At 39.4% G+C, this 13,927-nt stretch overlaps 1 protein-coding gene across 2 annotated transcripts in view; it reads right to left on the reverse strand.

Annotated features, from left to right (window-relative positions):
• Positions 1–4,166: 4,166 nt before the first annotated feature.
• LONRF1 (LON peptidase N-terminal domain and ring finger 1) overlaps positions 4,167–13,927 on the reverse strand; it is a 32,579-nt gene continuing 22,818 nt past the window's right edge. For both annotated transcript variants that reach the window (XM_012465776.3, XM_021673881.2), the window contains exons 9-12: positions 11,506–11,664; positions 11,233–11,395; positions 7,988–8,140; positions 4,167–5,523 (exon numbers count right to left, since the gene is read on the reverse strand). In XM_012465776.3, the coding sequence (XP_012321199.1) occupies positions 5,365–5,523; positions 7,988–8,140; positions 11,233–11,395; positions 11,506–11,664 (634 nt within the window). In that variant the 3' untranslated portion in view covers positions 4,167–5,364. The remainder of the gene's footprint in view (positions 5,524–7,987; positions 8,141–11,232; positions 11,396–11,505; positions 11,665–13,927) is intronic.

Below are 13,927 nucleotides of genomic sequence, written 5' to 3' on the forward strand. Positions count from 1 at the left end.
GGAAGAAAATTTACATCTTTGGATTCATATCCTTGAGCCAGTCGTTTCCTTGCTGATCAATGCCAAACTAAGTTACTGCTATTTTATTTGTCCCCAGTCTGTGTAAGTTTGCCTTATTTTTTTTCCCTTTAAATGGATGGATGAACTTGATTCCAAAGAAAGCAAGTAGAATATTTTATTCGTCTTGAGCTTTGAGAAAATTGACTTGTGTTATTTGCTTGTCTTTTATTCTCCTTAAGAAACTTCTATTAGACGGATGTTAAAACTTTGTATCTATCTTCCATGTCTCAATTTTTCTCTCATACTTTAGTTTTTTTGCTCTCTCTCTGCATTGTGTCCTAAAATGGAAGCAAACTTAACCCTTCACCTCATTAATTCATTTTGTATCTGCATTCATTCTCCTATTGAGCTCATCTATCACTTTTATTTTCATGATTCATTCACTGACTCAGCAAACTTTACCGAATGCTTCCATGGTGACAGAGTTGTTTGAGGAACATTTTTTAGATTTCCAGATCTTTAGGGGCATTGCAACATCCTCAAATCTAAAGTTATTTTGTTGTCTTGTTTAGGGTGCTAAAGTTCCTCAAATTTCTCAGATGTGATTCACTACTTTGTCATTTGAGAATGCCTTTGTTCTCTAGATTATCCCTGTGGGGTTGGTTCAGTCAAGTTGGTAGCCTAAGTTGATCCTGGGGAACGCTGGCTCATGCTGCCACATGAGGGAGGCCAGGAGTCCACTCTGTGCAAAAGGGCTCCTCATCTTATTGGGGAGCTGTAGCTACTGAAGGTTTTGTGGGTCTTCCCTGGCCCAAGGCCCACAGTCAGGGCTTTGGCCTGAGAACCACTGCTGCAGCTGCCTCCTGCTCAGCCTAAGTGGGAGAGATGGTCACATGATCCAGCTGTTTCAAGCACAGACTCCATAAGGGCATTTTCCAATACCCTTTCCTAGTTTGTGGCTTCCCTGTGGTTACTCTCATTTGACCTACACTCCTCATTTCTGCAAAGCCATGCTTCCTCAGATCTTATATATCTGATCCTGTTTCTATATTTCAGAAACTCGTCAAAAGCACTGGTCAACTGATGATTTTGGTTGCACCATGCTATTAGATTTCATTTTGTCTTTTTTTTGGGGGGGGTTGGGAGGTTTAGGGAGGAAGAGAAAGCAATGACATTTGCTCAGTGGAACCGTCTTTACCCCATCTCCCTTCTTAACTGGAATTTACTTCAGTTCTGGTTCAGCGGTCAGCCTAGGTCTTGGAGCTTAAATCTGTCTAAACTGCCAGACGTCAGTAATAATACTCAGAAGATTGTTCATGTGTCTAATTTAGTTAATAAATGAAGCCCAAAGAAAGTGCTCTGAAGTTCCGAGTTCTACTAGTTGAGTGAAGGCATCTGAGTTACACCTGGAGAAAAAGGAAGAAGATAACAACTAGGCTGGCACAGTGGCTCACACCTGTAATCCCAGCACTTTGGGAGGCTGAGGTGGGCAGATCATCTGAGGTCAGGAGTTTGAGACCGGCCTGGCCAACATAGTGAAACCCTGTCTGTACTAAAAATACAAAAATTAGCCAGATGTGGTGGCAGGCACCTGTAATCCCAGCTACTTGGGAGGCTGAGGCAGGAAAATCGCTTGAACCCTGGAAGCAGAGGCTGCAGTAAGCTGAGATTGTGCCACTGTACTCCAGCCTGAGTGACAGAGCAAGACTCCGTCTCAAAAAAAAAAAAACCAACTAGTTTGGTTTGAAACACTATTGATCACAGAACTTACGATACTTAAACCAATAGGGAAAAAATATTTGCCATTAAAAAAAATCAGCTGTATGAAAGGTGCAACAGAAAAATATTCAAAGATTTAAAAAATTATAAACAATAATAATCAGAGATCATTTATCACAAAATTAGTCAAATGATAAGGCTAATATATTTCCATCAGTATATGTGTGTATACATATACAAACATATACATATATACATGTGTATATATACATGTATACACTCATACACTCATGGAAATATATTGGCCTATATACATATATATATGTAGTATGTGTGTGTCTTTATAAATATGTAAATTCTTCACATATTACTAAGTCATTTTTTAACAAGCATCTAATAGATTTTTATTACAATAAACTTTAATCTCTATACCTTAGAAACTATGGATAAGGTGCTTTCAGTGGAATGGCCCACTCTTCAGATGTTTTCTGCAGAACTACTGAATAGATTCTCAAAGGGCATAATTGTGACAGTAAGGGTTGGTCCTCTAGGGAGTCATTTCTGTATACATAATTTAAAAATTTCAATACTGAAAGATGATTTATGGCTGGGCATGGTGGTGCATGTCTGTAATCCCAGTGCTTTGGGAGGCTGAAACAGGATTGCCTGAGCCCAGGAGTTCGAGACCAGCATGAGCAACACAGCAAGACCTCTTCTGTACAACAAAAAATTTAATTAGCCATACACCTGTAGTCCCAAATACTCTGGAGGCTGAGGCAGGAGTGATGGCAGCACTGGTCTGTCTGAAGCATCACTCCCTGGAGCCAGCAGGGGCGGGAACAGGTGGAAGCCCCACCCCCTGCTGAGTTGGCAGTGCAGGAGCCCTACACTACTGGGCACACTTACAGCCACCCAGCTACGGCTCCAGACCTGGGCATCCCTGCACTCCCAGGAAGTCCCCCCTATCCCCCACAGGTTCAGAAGAGCCTGTTCCTGCTCCTCCCCACTCCTGGAGCCTGCTCCAATTCTGGAGCAAAGTTGAGGTTGAACCCAGGTGCTATCTCAACCTGGCCAGTTGTGCATGTGCTAAGGGTGGTGCTGACATGCCAGTCCTACCACCTTGGCCCCTTTGAATTTTGGGTACCAACAAGCAGGGGAGGGAGGCCAAGGGGGTGCTGAGGGCAGTTTGGCACAAGCCTGCAGGTGCCCTTTGGTAGGAACAGCCTGGTTGGTGTGGATGGCATACTGATGGTGACAGGAGGCAGACGGGCTCCTGGATGGAAAAGAGTGGGTCCTGGCGAAACCTCACCTTCAAGCCAGGGATGGCCTGAAGCTTGGGGGCTGGGCTGCCAGTTCCAGGTGGAGTCCTCGGCCCAGAGTGAGAACTTATGGTGCTTCTTCCCCCACCCACCCATGGCCACCCATGGACCAATCAGCACTTTCTCCCTTCTGAGCTCATAAAAACCCTGGATTCAGTCAGACTTAGGAAGGAGCTACCACTGTGGGTCTCCTTGACTCTTCCAGATGACTCACCTGTGGAAAGGAGCTACCCAGTGCGGGTCTCTTCTCTGCTGAGAACTGGACACTCTTTGGGATGATGTGCCTGCAGAAAGGAGCTACCCACTTTGGGTCTCCTGAGAGCTGTTCTGTCACTCAATGAAGCTCCTCTCTGCTTTGCTCACTCTCCAGTTACTGGTGCACCTCATTCTTCCTGGATGCAGGGCAAGAACTCAGGACCTGCCAATGGTGAAACTGAAAGAACTGTTAACACAAACAGGGTTGCTGTTAACACAAACAGGGTTGAAACATGTCCCTACTCGCCTCCTCCCTCCATGCAACATGTTGTGAGCGATGAGGAGAGAAGGGCTGCAGCCCTCTGGGATGCCCAGACCTAAAGGGTCCCCAAGCCAGGGCTGTGACAACCTCTTTGGAGCTCTGCAGTTCCTGGCATCTCCAAGCTTCCAGGTGCCACAGGGTTCCCCTCGTCCTGAGTGGGTGCCCATGGTGGAAGCCACATGCGGTACATCTGGTCCAGCTGCAGCCTCACATGGAGCTGCCACACCACAGCAGTTGGTGTGCCTGGCTGTGTGCAGTGTCTGGACCCCGCATGCACTTGCCCATACACCCCTCACTGCTCAGTGCCTGGCTCGTTCTTGGCAGGTGTGGGATCTGGGCCAGTAGTGCAAGCCAAGCACAGCCTGCCAGGCTGAGTGTGAAGAACAAGCCCAGTGGGCATTAGCAATACTCAGGCAGAAGGCACCACCAGCCACAGAGGTTTCTGGCTGGCAAAGTGACACCTCAAGAATCCTGTGACATGAAGATCATATATCTAATGCCACCAACAGTAACAAAAACTCATCTGTTCTTTAACATATGCAGTTTGGTTCTTCCATTGACTTTTTTTTTTTTTTTTTTAAATAACATTGACCTACAATTTAAGAAAAAAGTATTAGGAATTTAGCTTTTATTCAAAATTAAATAAGCAAAAGCAAAAATTTTAAGAAACTTTTACAAATTACTTACATAAAAGAAAGTTAATAGGGACAGTCACAAGTTTGCAACAAATAATTACAAAAGTTCCTAGGGCAGCATGAATATAAACCATGTTGCAGCATGGTGATCTAACCGTGATATGAATAAGGCATAACTAACATTTGCACCAAGACGAGAATTAAAAACAAAAACAAATTTTAAAAGCTTAGTTCTATATTAAACTTCTTCTCTTCTTCCAGATCCCTAATGGGTTTATACTATGTATTTTTTTAAACAAACACATCATGTCAAACTCTAAGTTACATAAATGGGCAGTTAATGTGAAAAGCCCCCTAAAATGTACAAACTAACTGGTACTGAATTGAGTTATCCATTTACCTTTATGTACAGTTAAATGTAAACCATATTTTCACAGTTTTGAGTGTTTTATGAATAGATGCACAGTACCACGTCAGGTTTACAATTGTTCCTGAAAACTGGCTCTAGGTTCTGCATACAATGCCTGTCGGTCACTGTGATGCAAGTATATACATAAATAAGAAACTGTGTCATAGTCAATGGTCAAGACAGTTCAGCAAGAGCAGTATTTCCTACAAAGAATGATCCTCAACATGATATTTTACATAGTTGTGCAAATATAAGCATTAGGACAGATATATCTGAGGAAATTCAATTTGCAAAAACTTGTATCACTACTCTTGTAAACCTGGGCAATAAATGACCCTCAGCAAGTTCTGCTCTCTATGGCTTTTTTTGTTTTAAAATTTTAAAGCCAGAGAAAATGCACACACACTACCCAACCCCCACAAGCATACACGCACGCACGCACACACACACACACAAACACTCTCTCTCTCTCTCTCTCACAGACATACAGAGTTCTTATTTCATTTTAGAGTATGGTACATAGTGCAACTTCACAATGTAGAGGTTTTACACACATTCAGTGCGTGTTTTTCTGTGCAAGTTCTTAGTGGTCTAAATCCTAGTTGAAGGTATTCATTTGCAGAACCACACAATTCAGGAGGTTGAAGGAAAAGAAAAGTTTCATTACATTTCTGAAACCAGCACTAGATGTGCAAAGGCAGCGGACAATCTGGCCATGAACACAGCCAGATTAGAGTAACTTTAAAGGGAGATCCAAGCAGTTAGTTACTTAGATTGGTCTCTAGAAAAATAGGTCAGTATATGCTGTATCTTTGTCAACCGTTCTTTCAAAGACTTCATTGACAAAACTGACAGCTGGTATCGTGGATCTACAGGGAGAACTGCAAGAAGCCACCAACACCACGCAGGTCCATTAGGAGTTGCCTAAAACAATGGACAGTTTATAGCATTAATAAAACAAGGATTTACGTAATAACAACAGTAGCAAACCACCAAAAAACTACTATTTATTGAGCACTTTTACTATGCATCAGGTGCTATCTCCAATGTCCTTAACAATTATGTAAAGTATAAAATGGGGAAACTGAAGCTCAGAAACATAATGCAAATTGTCCAGGATCTCTCAGCTCATATGTGGCAGAGCCAAGATTCAAATCTAGACTTGACTCCATAGTCAACATGTGCTCTTTCCTCCTTACTGCACTGCCTTAAAGCAAGGTATCTTGACCTCAGGCTACCGACACTTTGAGCCAGATAATTTTTTGTTGTGTGTGGCTGTCCCTATGCATTGTAGCACATTCAGCAGCATCTCTAACCTCTATCTACCAGATGCCAGTAGCATCTCCCCACCCAGCTGTGACAGCCAAAAATGTCTCCAGATAATGCCAAATGTCCTGTGGGGGCAACATGCCCCTAGCTGGCAGCCACTTTCTTGAGATATATATTTAAAGCATTAAGAAATGTTAATTGAGATTTAAAATTTCCTCAAAGTATAATGGAACCCTAGGAAAGACAGAAGAAAAAGGCCCCAGTTTCCTATTTTGTTCAAAAAGGAAACATATATCTCCAGTGAAAAAGTCCCTGTGATGTTGTAAAGGCTGACTACTGGCTATCTAGAAAAGACTAGACATTTCCAAAAAAGATTTGTAAGCCACCTTCAGTGAACCTTGAATTGCTATTTATTGGACTTAAAATATAAAGCTTCAGAATGACAAAAGGAGCTAGGACATCAGTGCTGATCTCAGTAGGCCCCCTCCAGAATCAGATTCAGTTTCTACATTTGTGTATTGTCTGCTGTCAGCTAAGTATCGCTACCTCCTCTTCTGCATTCCAGAGATGTTAGAAACTGTCTCCTAGAATCCCCTCTGCCATAGGGTTCCAGGTTAGGGTTGGCCGATGAAAGGCACTCTTGTAGGGTGTCGAAGCTGGAAGAGAAGCCATTAACCTTGGAAGATTGTTGCAAAAGATGAGCAGCAGCTTTCCAGAGAGCTCCTGGAAACCCCTTCCTCCACTGCTGAGGTAGTAGTGGGGACTTACTGGGATTCCTAAGAATCATAGCCACTTCCCCACTAGTTCTTCAGAAGCACCCTGTTGGCTGTTCCTGATGCAGAATCTCTGGTGGCAGATTCCCTGACTTCTGCAGGTGACATCCCTGACCTTCCCTCCCACAGCTCCCCCAACTACTCCATAAAGTCTGCATCCTATATCAAAACCTTCATCCCAGGAATATGCAGGGTGGCTGCTTTTGCTTTCCTGCCCGAATCCTAACTCACGCAACATCGCTAACAGAAAGCAGTGATAGAGGACAGGATAATAAAAGGCAAGGGTGGTGAAGGTGATGGGAAAGTTGTATTGAATTTTTCTATAAGCTGTTTTTTTATCATTTAAAATTTCTTATTCAATATTGTTCTTATCAAAGCCTATTTCTGTGATGTTTAATCAGATTCAAGTAATCAGTTCAAACAAATAGATAACAACTGATAATATGCTAAACAGAATGAATACTAAATGTGGAGATGGCCTAATGTTGGTGTTTCGAGTTCAGGTGAAGGATTCAATTGGGATTCAGACAGATGCAGACCAACCCTTGAAAACAGGAATGAGGCAGCGTGCATTACAATGAGATCTACTATTTCTCCATCTTCACATATTTACTGACAGCCATTCCTTTGTAAAATCTATCACCTTCTGACCAAAAACATTTAATTCAATTCAAAAATGCTTATGCCTAAAACGTAGTGCTTTAGTGAGTCTATGATCAGATTTTTCAGGAGCCAGACCCTTCTTTTATGCCTCTTGCAGTTTTGCTTGCACAGAAAGTTCCAGATACACATTCATTAGACTAAGCTTAAATGTAAACCCTAAGTACCAGCAAGACTAAAAGAATAATAGTTTCATAAGGAGTGAAGTATTAAACATGAAGAGGCAAAAATAAGTAAGTGGTGGGGTCAAATGTTGGGAGACAGAAAGATGAGAAAAGATTTTTAAATGTATAGAAAATGGTAAATCTCTCTGCTGTCGAAGAATGACAGCAACAGGTGATGGGCTTGAAGGCATATTTGTCTCACAGTCACAGTTTCTAGATAGTAACATCCCATTTTTAATTACTTACCCCTCCTAAAAATCCTCTTAAGGACTTGCTCCCTCTCTGGCACTCTCTCCTACAGGCATCTCAGCTGACACCTATTTCCAGCCTCTACTTGAATGGAATGTACTAGATACCACTACTCTAGAGAACTCATGATTCTAAAGATGAGGTGGGGATGGGAGCAGGGGGCGGTCAAAGAAAATGTAGTGCAGAAAGGACAATGAAAAAATGAAAATGTCAAAGTCTGCAAATTTGGGTTTACATCAAAGTGGCTTTAGGGGAACAGAAAAGCCACCATACCTGAAGGTTTTCTTCCCTCTCGGGCATTGATCCAAAGTGCTGAAGAATTTGGCTTCGAAATCTGTCTCGTAAATTCTGAAACCAGCTGCAAGCTTGAGAGTAGACCAAATCATGAAGCTCTCTGAGATTCTTAATTTCATCTTCATTCTCAACCTAGAAATACAATAGTCAGTAAGACTTCTGTGTCTAATCCCCCATCCATATGCCAATTGACACAAATGGAAAAAGGCATCAGAACAACAGGGCAATACCTGTTTCAGTGCTGACCTCCCAGAGAGTATTATTCCTATTCTATAATACATATTTCTGCCTCATACAGGGCTAACTGACCATACTAGAGAAAGAGAGCAAGGCCTGACCTATGCCTAACCTCAATGACTTAGCAGTGCAGTATTAGCCCCCAAGTGGGAGGACTACTAACAGCCCCCAAGTGGGAGGACTAAGACTGAGAGTGAATTTTGGTTCAAAGGTCTACACTAATTTGGAATTCCTTTTGTCTTTACGAAAGCAGTGGAACAAAAAGTGGATGAGTTGCTATAAAGAAAGAAAAGATGAGTGATTAGGGTGCAGATGACATGACAGAAAGTAATAACAGGAGTAGTCCAGGCCCAGTTACATCTTTTACTAGGGAACTGAGTCAAAGCACAAAAACAAACAAAAAGCTACAACAAATAACTTATCATATAAAGCCAGTATGTCAGAGAGGTAATTACACAATGATGAACTTCGGCTCTAAATGCCCAAGGCTACAGCTACCTCTGGAACCCCCTCAGTATATTCTTTAGACTACTGGGTCACCAAACTGCAAATGTAAAATTAACTGCATCAGTCTTCTACTTTGAGATAGAAGAGTCGTCTCAGAGAACACAGGTGGGAAGATCTAAGTTTAACTCATCCATCTTATATTGATTTCTTTAATGCACACTTACATCCCACTTGCTATGTGCCAGGTCGTGCTCTGTCTCATATACACAAACTCATTCCAACAAATACCAGGCCTGACTCAGCCTTTCATACTTCAAGGATGACTCATATAAAAACAACAAAGAAACTCCGAAAACATTTTGAAATATAAAAATAGGACTGCAGCACACAAGAGACAAAAAAAAATACTTTTTACTTTTGAAAGATTTGAAATGATAATTAAAACTAAAGCTTAAAGAGCATCTCCTTTTCGCAAAGCTATATGAATGTACTTAATGCCACTGAACTGTGCACTTAAAGATGGTTAAAATGGTAAATTTTATATATATTTTACCACAATAAAAATAAATTTTTAAAAAATGTAGAGGAGCCATATAATTGAAGAATTTTGGTCTTGGAATGCCAATACAGGATTCCAGCCCTTGCTAACATACATTGAACTTGATAGAAGCAAGAAATAAGCTTATGCCTTGTTCAGTCTTTTTTTTTTTTAAGCATGTGCTTTGCACCCTCACAAAATTCAAGAAAACAAATGACAGGCTCTAATAAACAAGGAATGATAACAATTATAAGACTATGCAATGAAAAATGGAGCTGGCCAAAAATCAAGCAGAAACTTTAAAAGCAAACTTTACTGTAATAATTTTTAAAAGAACTTAAAATTTCATTAGAAAACATAGAAAACAGAATCATTATAAGAAGAAGAAAATTTGCTATAAAAAACAAATTTGATAGCTGGGCACGGTGGTGCGTGCCTGTAATCCCAGCTACTCAGGAGGCTGAGGCAGGAGAATTGCCTGAACCCAGGAGGCGGAGGTTGCGGTGAGCCGAGATCGCGCCATTGCACTCCAGCCTGGGTAACAAGAGCGAAACTCCGTCTCAAAAAAAAAAAAAAATTTGAGAAGTTTTTCCAGAATGGACAAGAAAATCACTATATAGATGAAGACATTATGATGAAAATTACCAGTCATTCCTAGGACCACAAAGAGGACTCAAGTTTATAAACATCAAATCTATACTACTTTCAAAATGTGATTCTATTGCCTACATGTTTATAAGTATTAATATATATAGTCATGTTATTATGTTATTTAGCCATATACTCAAGTGATTTTGTCATCAAACCCAATATATGAAGACATAAATTTACATAAAACTAAAATAGGGTTATTAACTTTACAAAGGACATTACCTTTAGCAAATGATTCCATTAACCAAGTACGCCTAAGGCACAGATTATATCAATCAACTCAAAATTTCAACTTGCACAATACTTTTGGCCAGCTGCACAAGGCAAAGTACCCCCATAGCATTTTTATAGTAAGATAGGACATGCAACATCAGACTAATCAGGTTTATCAGCAGAGAGGCAAATGGCATAATGATAAAGCTCAGAGCCTGAGTCGGGGAGTTTGCCTTAATCCTTTTTATTACATTACCTATAAGATCTTAGGCAAATTAATTAACACTTCTGAATTATACTTTCCTCATCTACTATTTCATAGAGTTCTGAAAATTCTATGAGTTAATGTTCATGAAAATACCAAATGCCAACATCCAATAAATGTTGACTGAAATGAAAGGCCTAAACAGATCAATGAACAAGTGATGGTATAGGATCTATGTTTTTATAATGCCTTTCCAAAAGAAACTGCCTTCAATTTGATATTTATAGCATCATAAGGGCCAACTTAACCCTATTCTAGAAAGACATCACAAAAACCCTACACTGGTAAGATATCACCAACAATACACTGATAGTGCTTTCTATGTCTGCCCCAGGGTCTTCACACAGCATTCAACTCTATTTTATCATGAGGGTTCTCTTAGGCATAAGAACAACCTTAATATATAAAACAATTCTTACAAGATTTGATGTGTTTACATTTACATCAAATTTCAATCTACTAATTACATCAGCTTCAATTACTAATACTTTCAATAAAACAGGGCAGAAATGTAAACCTTTCAAAACTTAGATGGCTGGAAGTTCAGCTTACTCAACCACCATTGTTAAGTACCTAACCTGTATCACACATGTCCATGTGTACATACACACATACATTCTAGGCACTGGGCTGGTTGTTAACCCTGTAGAAATAAAGAGAACCTATGTTCTAGTCTTCTAAGTTCTCTTAGAATGTGCAACAATTTCAGAGCAAGATACGAAAAGGTTAACTTGGAGCTCATTCTCACAGGTAACAGTGGTAAGGCTCTCTAATAAGACCTGGTTCTTGTGCCTAGAAAATAGCCTGTATGCCTGTACCAATCCCTGCAACAGAATATACTAAAGTATGTTGGAAAAGCACATTTTAAAATACCTTAACATCTTCTAGATATTCAATGTCAGCAGTGCAATATCCATCTTTCATTCCTCTTTTTAAAACCCTAAACCGCTTTCCTCCAACTGTATCAACCACAGACCTTCCATCAGGTAAGAAATGCACGTTTCTAATTTGTAACATACAACCATAATCTGCAAAACTAAAAGAAAACCTTGATTAGTAACAAAGGTGAAACATAAACATGTAAGTTCTCATCCATATTGAAAGGTCTAACCTAAATACAAATATTTAAGTTCACAAAAAGCATACCTATTTTGTGTATCACTGACACACATGCCAAACTGTTTGGTTCCAGTCTGTATACTTCTTCGAATCATCAATCTATATCTTGGCTCAAATACATGGAGAGGGCAAGGCACAGTGGGGTAGGCCATAGTGCAAACAAATATTGGAACATTCTTGGTCAAGCTGAGGGAGAAACAGTTTAATTATTATAGATCATACAAGAAAAATATTACTGAGCACACAAAAAAAATGAGTGAGGTTTACAACAGTAATGAACTAATGTTAAAAAAAAATGAATTAGTTCTAAATAAGGTGATTTCTGTTCTTAGCCAGAACAAGAATCAGCACCCTGTTCATTAAGCTCTCACTGATGAAATATTAATACTAAAAATCTGCTTTGATCCCTTATTTATAAGAGTAAATTGAATTTTAAGACACCAGATTATCTTACAGAACTAAGTATCCTTATGAATCAAGATAATTTATTATAAATAACATTTTATATTAAAAATCTGTTTTAACTATTTATAACATATGACAGTAAATATCTTTTATCCAAACACTCATACTCTTAGATAACAATAAGAAAAAGCAAACTCCCACAAGACAAAAAGCAAATAATTAAAAATTCTTTGTCATTAAAATATTTTCAAACATAAGATCAGAACGTATTCTGATGAGATAACATTTTTTCCAAGTAATTAAAATGATAGAACATTTTTCATTGCCAGATTGGTAGAAAGCAAGAGAAAGATAAAGGCAATGCCCAGTCCTGTCCAAGGCACGGGAAAACTGGTAGAGTGGGAACACTCTGAAACAGCACAAGCATGCTAAAGAACATGGCTACAGACAGACACTTTATGTCATTGGTAGGAAACGCTCATGTTCTTGGAACCAACCAGCTTACTTTCAGACATGAGTGGACAAGTGCTATATGAATGTTCACTGTAGCGATGTGGATAGTAACCAAAATGTAGAAGCATAAGTAAGAGACTAGTAAGATCAATTATGGTACATCCATGAAATGAAATACTGTATTTCCATTAAAAGATGATGTGTATGACACTGAATTAGAAGAAATGTTTATATTAATGAGAGAAGGAATTTTTCAATATAGATCATGAATAACATGATCCCATCTTTGTTTAAAGCTTATTTATACATACTGCATTCAAGTTTGGAAATATACATGCCAAAATGCCAATAGTTGATTCCCTTTGCATGGCTGCAGATTATGGCTTTTTTAAATGCTGATTTGTATTTTTGAGTTTTTTTTTTCAAAATGACATCAATTACTTATATAAACATAGTATTTCATAAAACGTGTTTAAAATATGTGTTTTAAAACACAGCCCCATTAATCAGCAGCTGGACCCCCTGATGCTTTTCTCTCCAACACGCAGCTCTCTTTCTGTGTGACTACCTCATCTGTCCTTTGAGTCTACCACTGTTCTGTGGGCAGGCTGGTTGTGTCACTATGTTTAAAATTTCAAAAGTATAACTGCTGCTTCTTAAATCTAGATGCTTCAGCATTGATCAAAAAGGTTCATAATTGTCACATCAGAGTATTTTATAAATCACACAGTTAAATATCAATTCTGTGAGAAGACAAAACAATATATCTATTTCTATAAAGAGTGGAAATCTTTCTTCTGTTGAAGACCCCTGGATTACTGAAGACATCTGAAGGGTATATGTTGAAAAAGGAGAGTCTATAAGCACAGGTTTTGTTAGAAAGTAACATACAAAATGTTCAATTTATATTTTGAAAAATAATGGTAACAAAAAGTTGTTAAATAAAATAGCATATAAAAATTATAATTTTGTTCTTTAGTGTGCTCAATTAAATGAAAGCAAAAGAAATAAAGAAATTAAAAACCCATTAATAAAATTTAAAGAGACCCAAGTGACTAGTCAAAGAGAGAAAGACATTTAGGGAAAAGAGAGGAAGAAAAACAGGAAATAAAAACAGAAAAGGGACAACAAGCAATGCCTGGTCCCGCCTACCCAGCTCCATCAGCTGCTGTGTTCTCTTCAGAGTGGTCTGCATTACCCAATCCCAAGGTTGCCTCCAAGATTTTCACCCTCCCAACACCAGCTCAGTTCTGCTCCCAGTCAGTATCTTCATTAATTGAGGATTTGGCCATGAACACACCTCTTCCAATTTCAGTCTCAGATCTCAAAGTTTGGAAAGCCCCCTTCTGGGCCTCCATGTGACAACAAATCCCCTGCTAATTTAGGTTATTGACCCTCAACCTTCCTCTTGCCCAACCTACCATGACACATAAGAGCCACCATTACCATCAATGTCACTGTCACCAGCGCCCCCTCTCTATTTCCCATTCCACTGCCTGATGGCACTGCAGGAAATTCCTCCCCCGCCTAAAATACTTTTTCAGCCCACAGAGCTGAGTCAATAACTCCCTATAAAACATCCAGATGTTAC

This window comes from Aotus nancymaae, unplaced genomic scaffold (genome assembly GCF_030222135.1).
Source record: "Aotus nancymaae isolate 86718 unplaced genomic scaffold, 86718_ANA_hifiasm-v0.15.2.pri h1tg000079l, whole genome shotgun sequence".
Classification (NCBI taxonomy): domain Eukaryota; kingdom Metazoa; phylum Chordata; class Mammalia; order Primates; family Aotidae; genus Aotus; species Aotus nancymaae.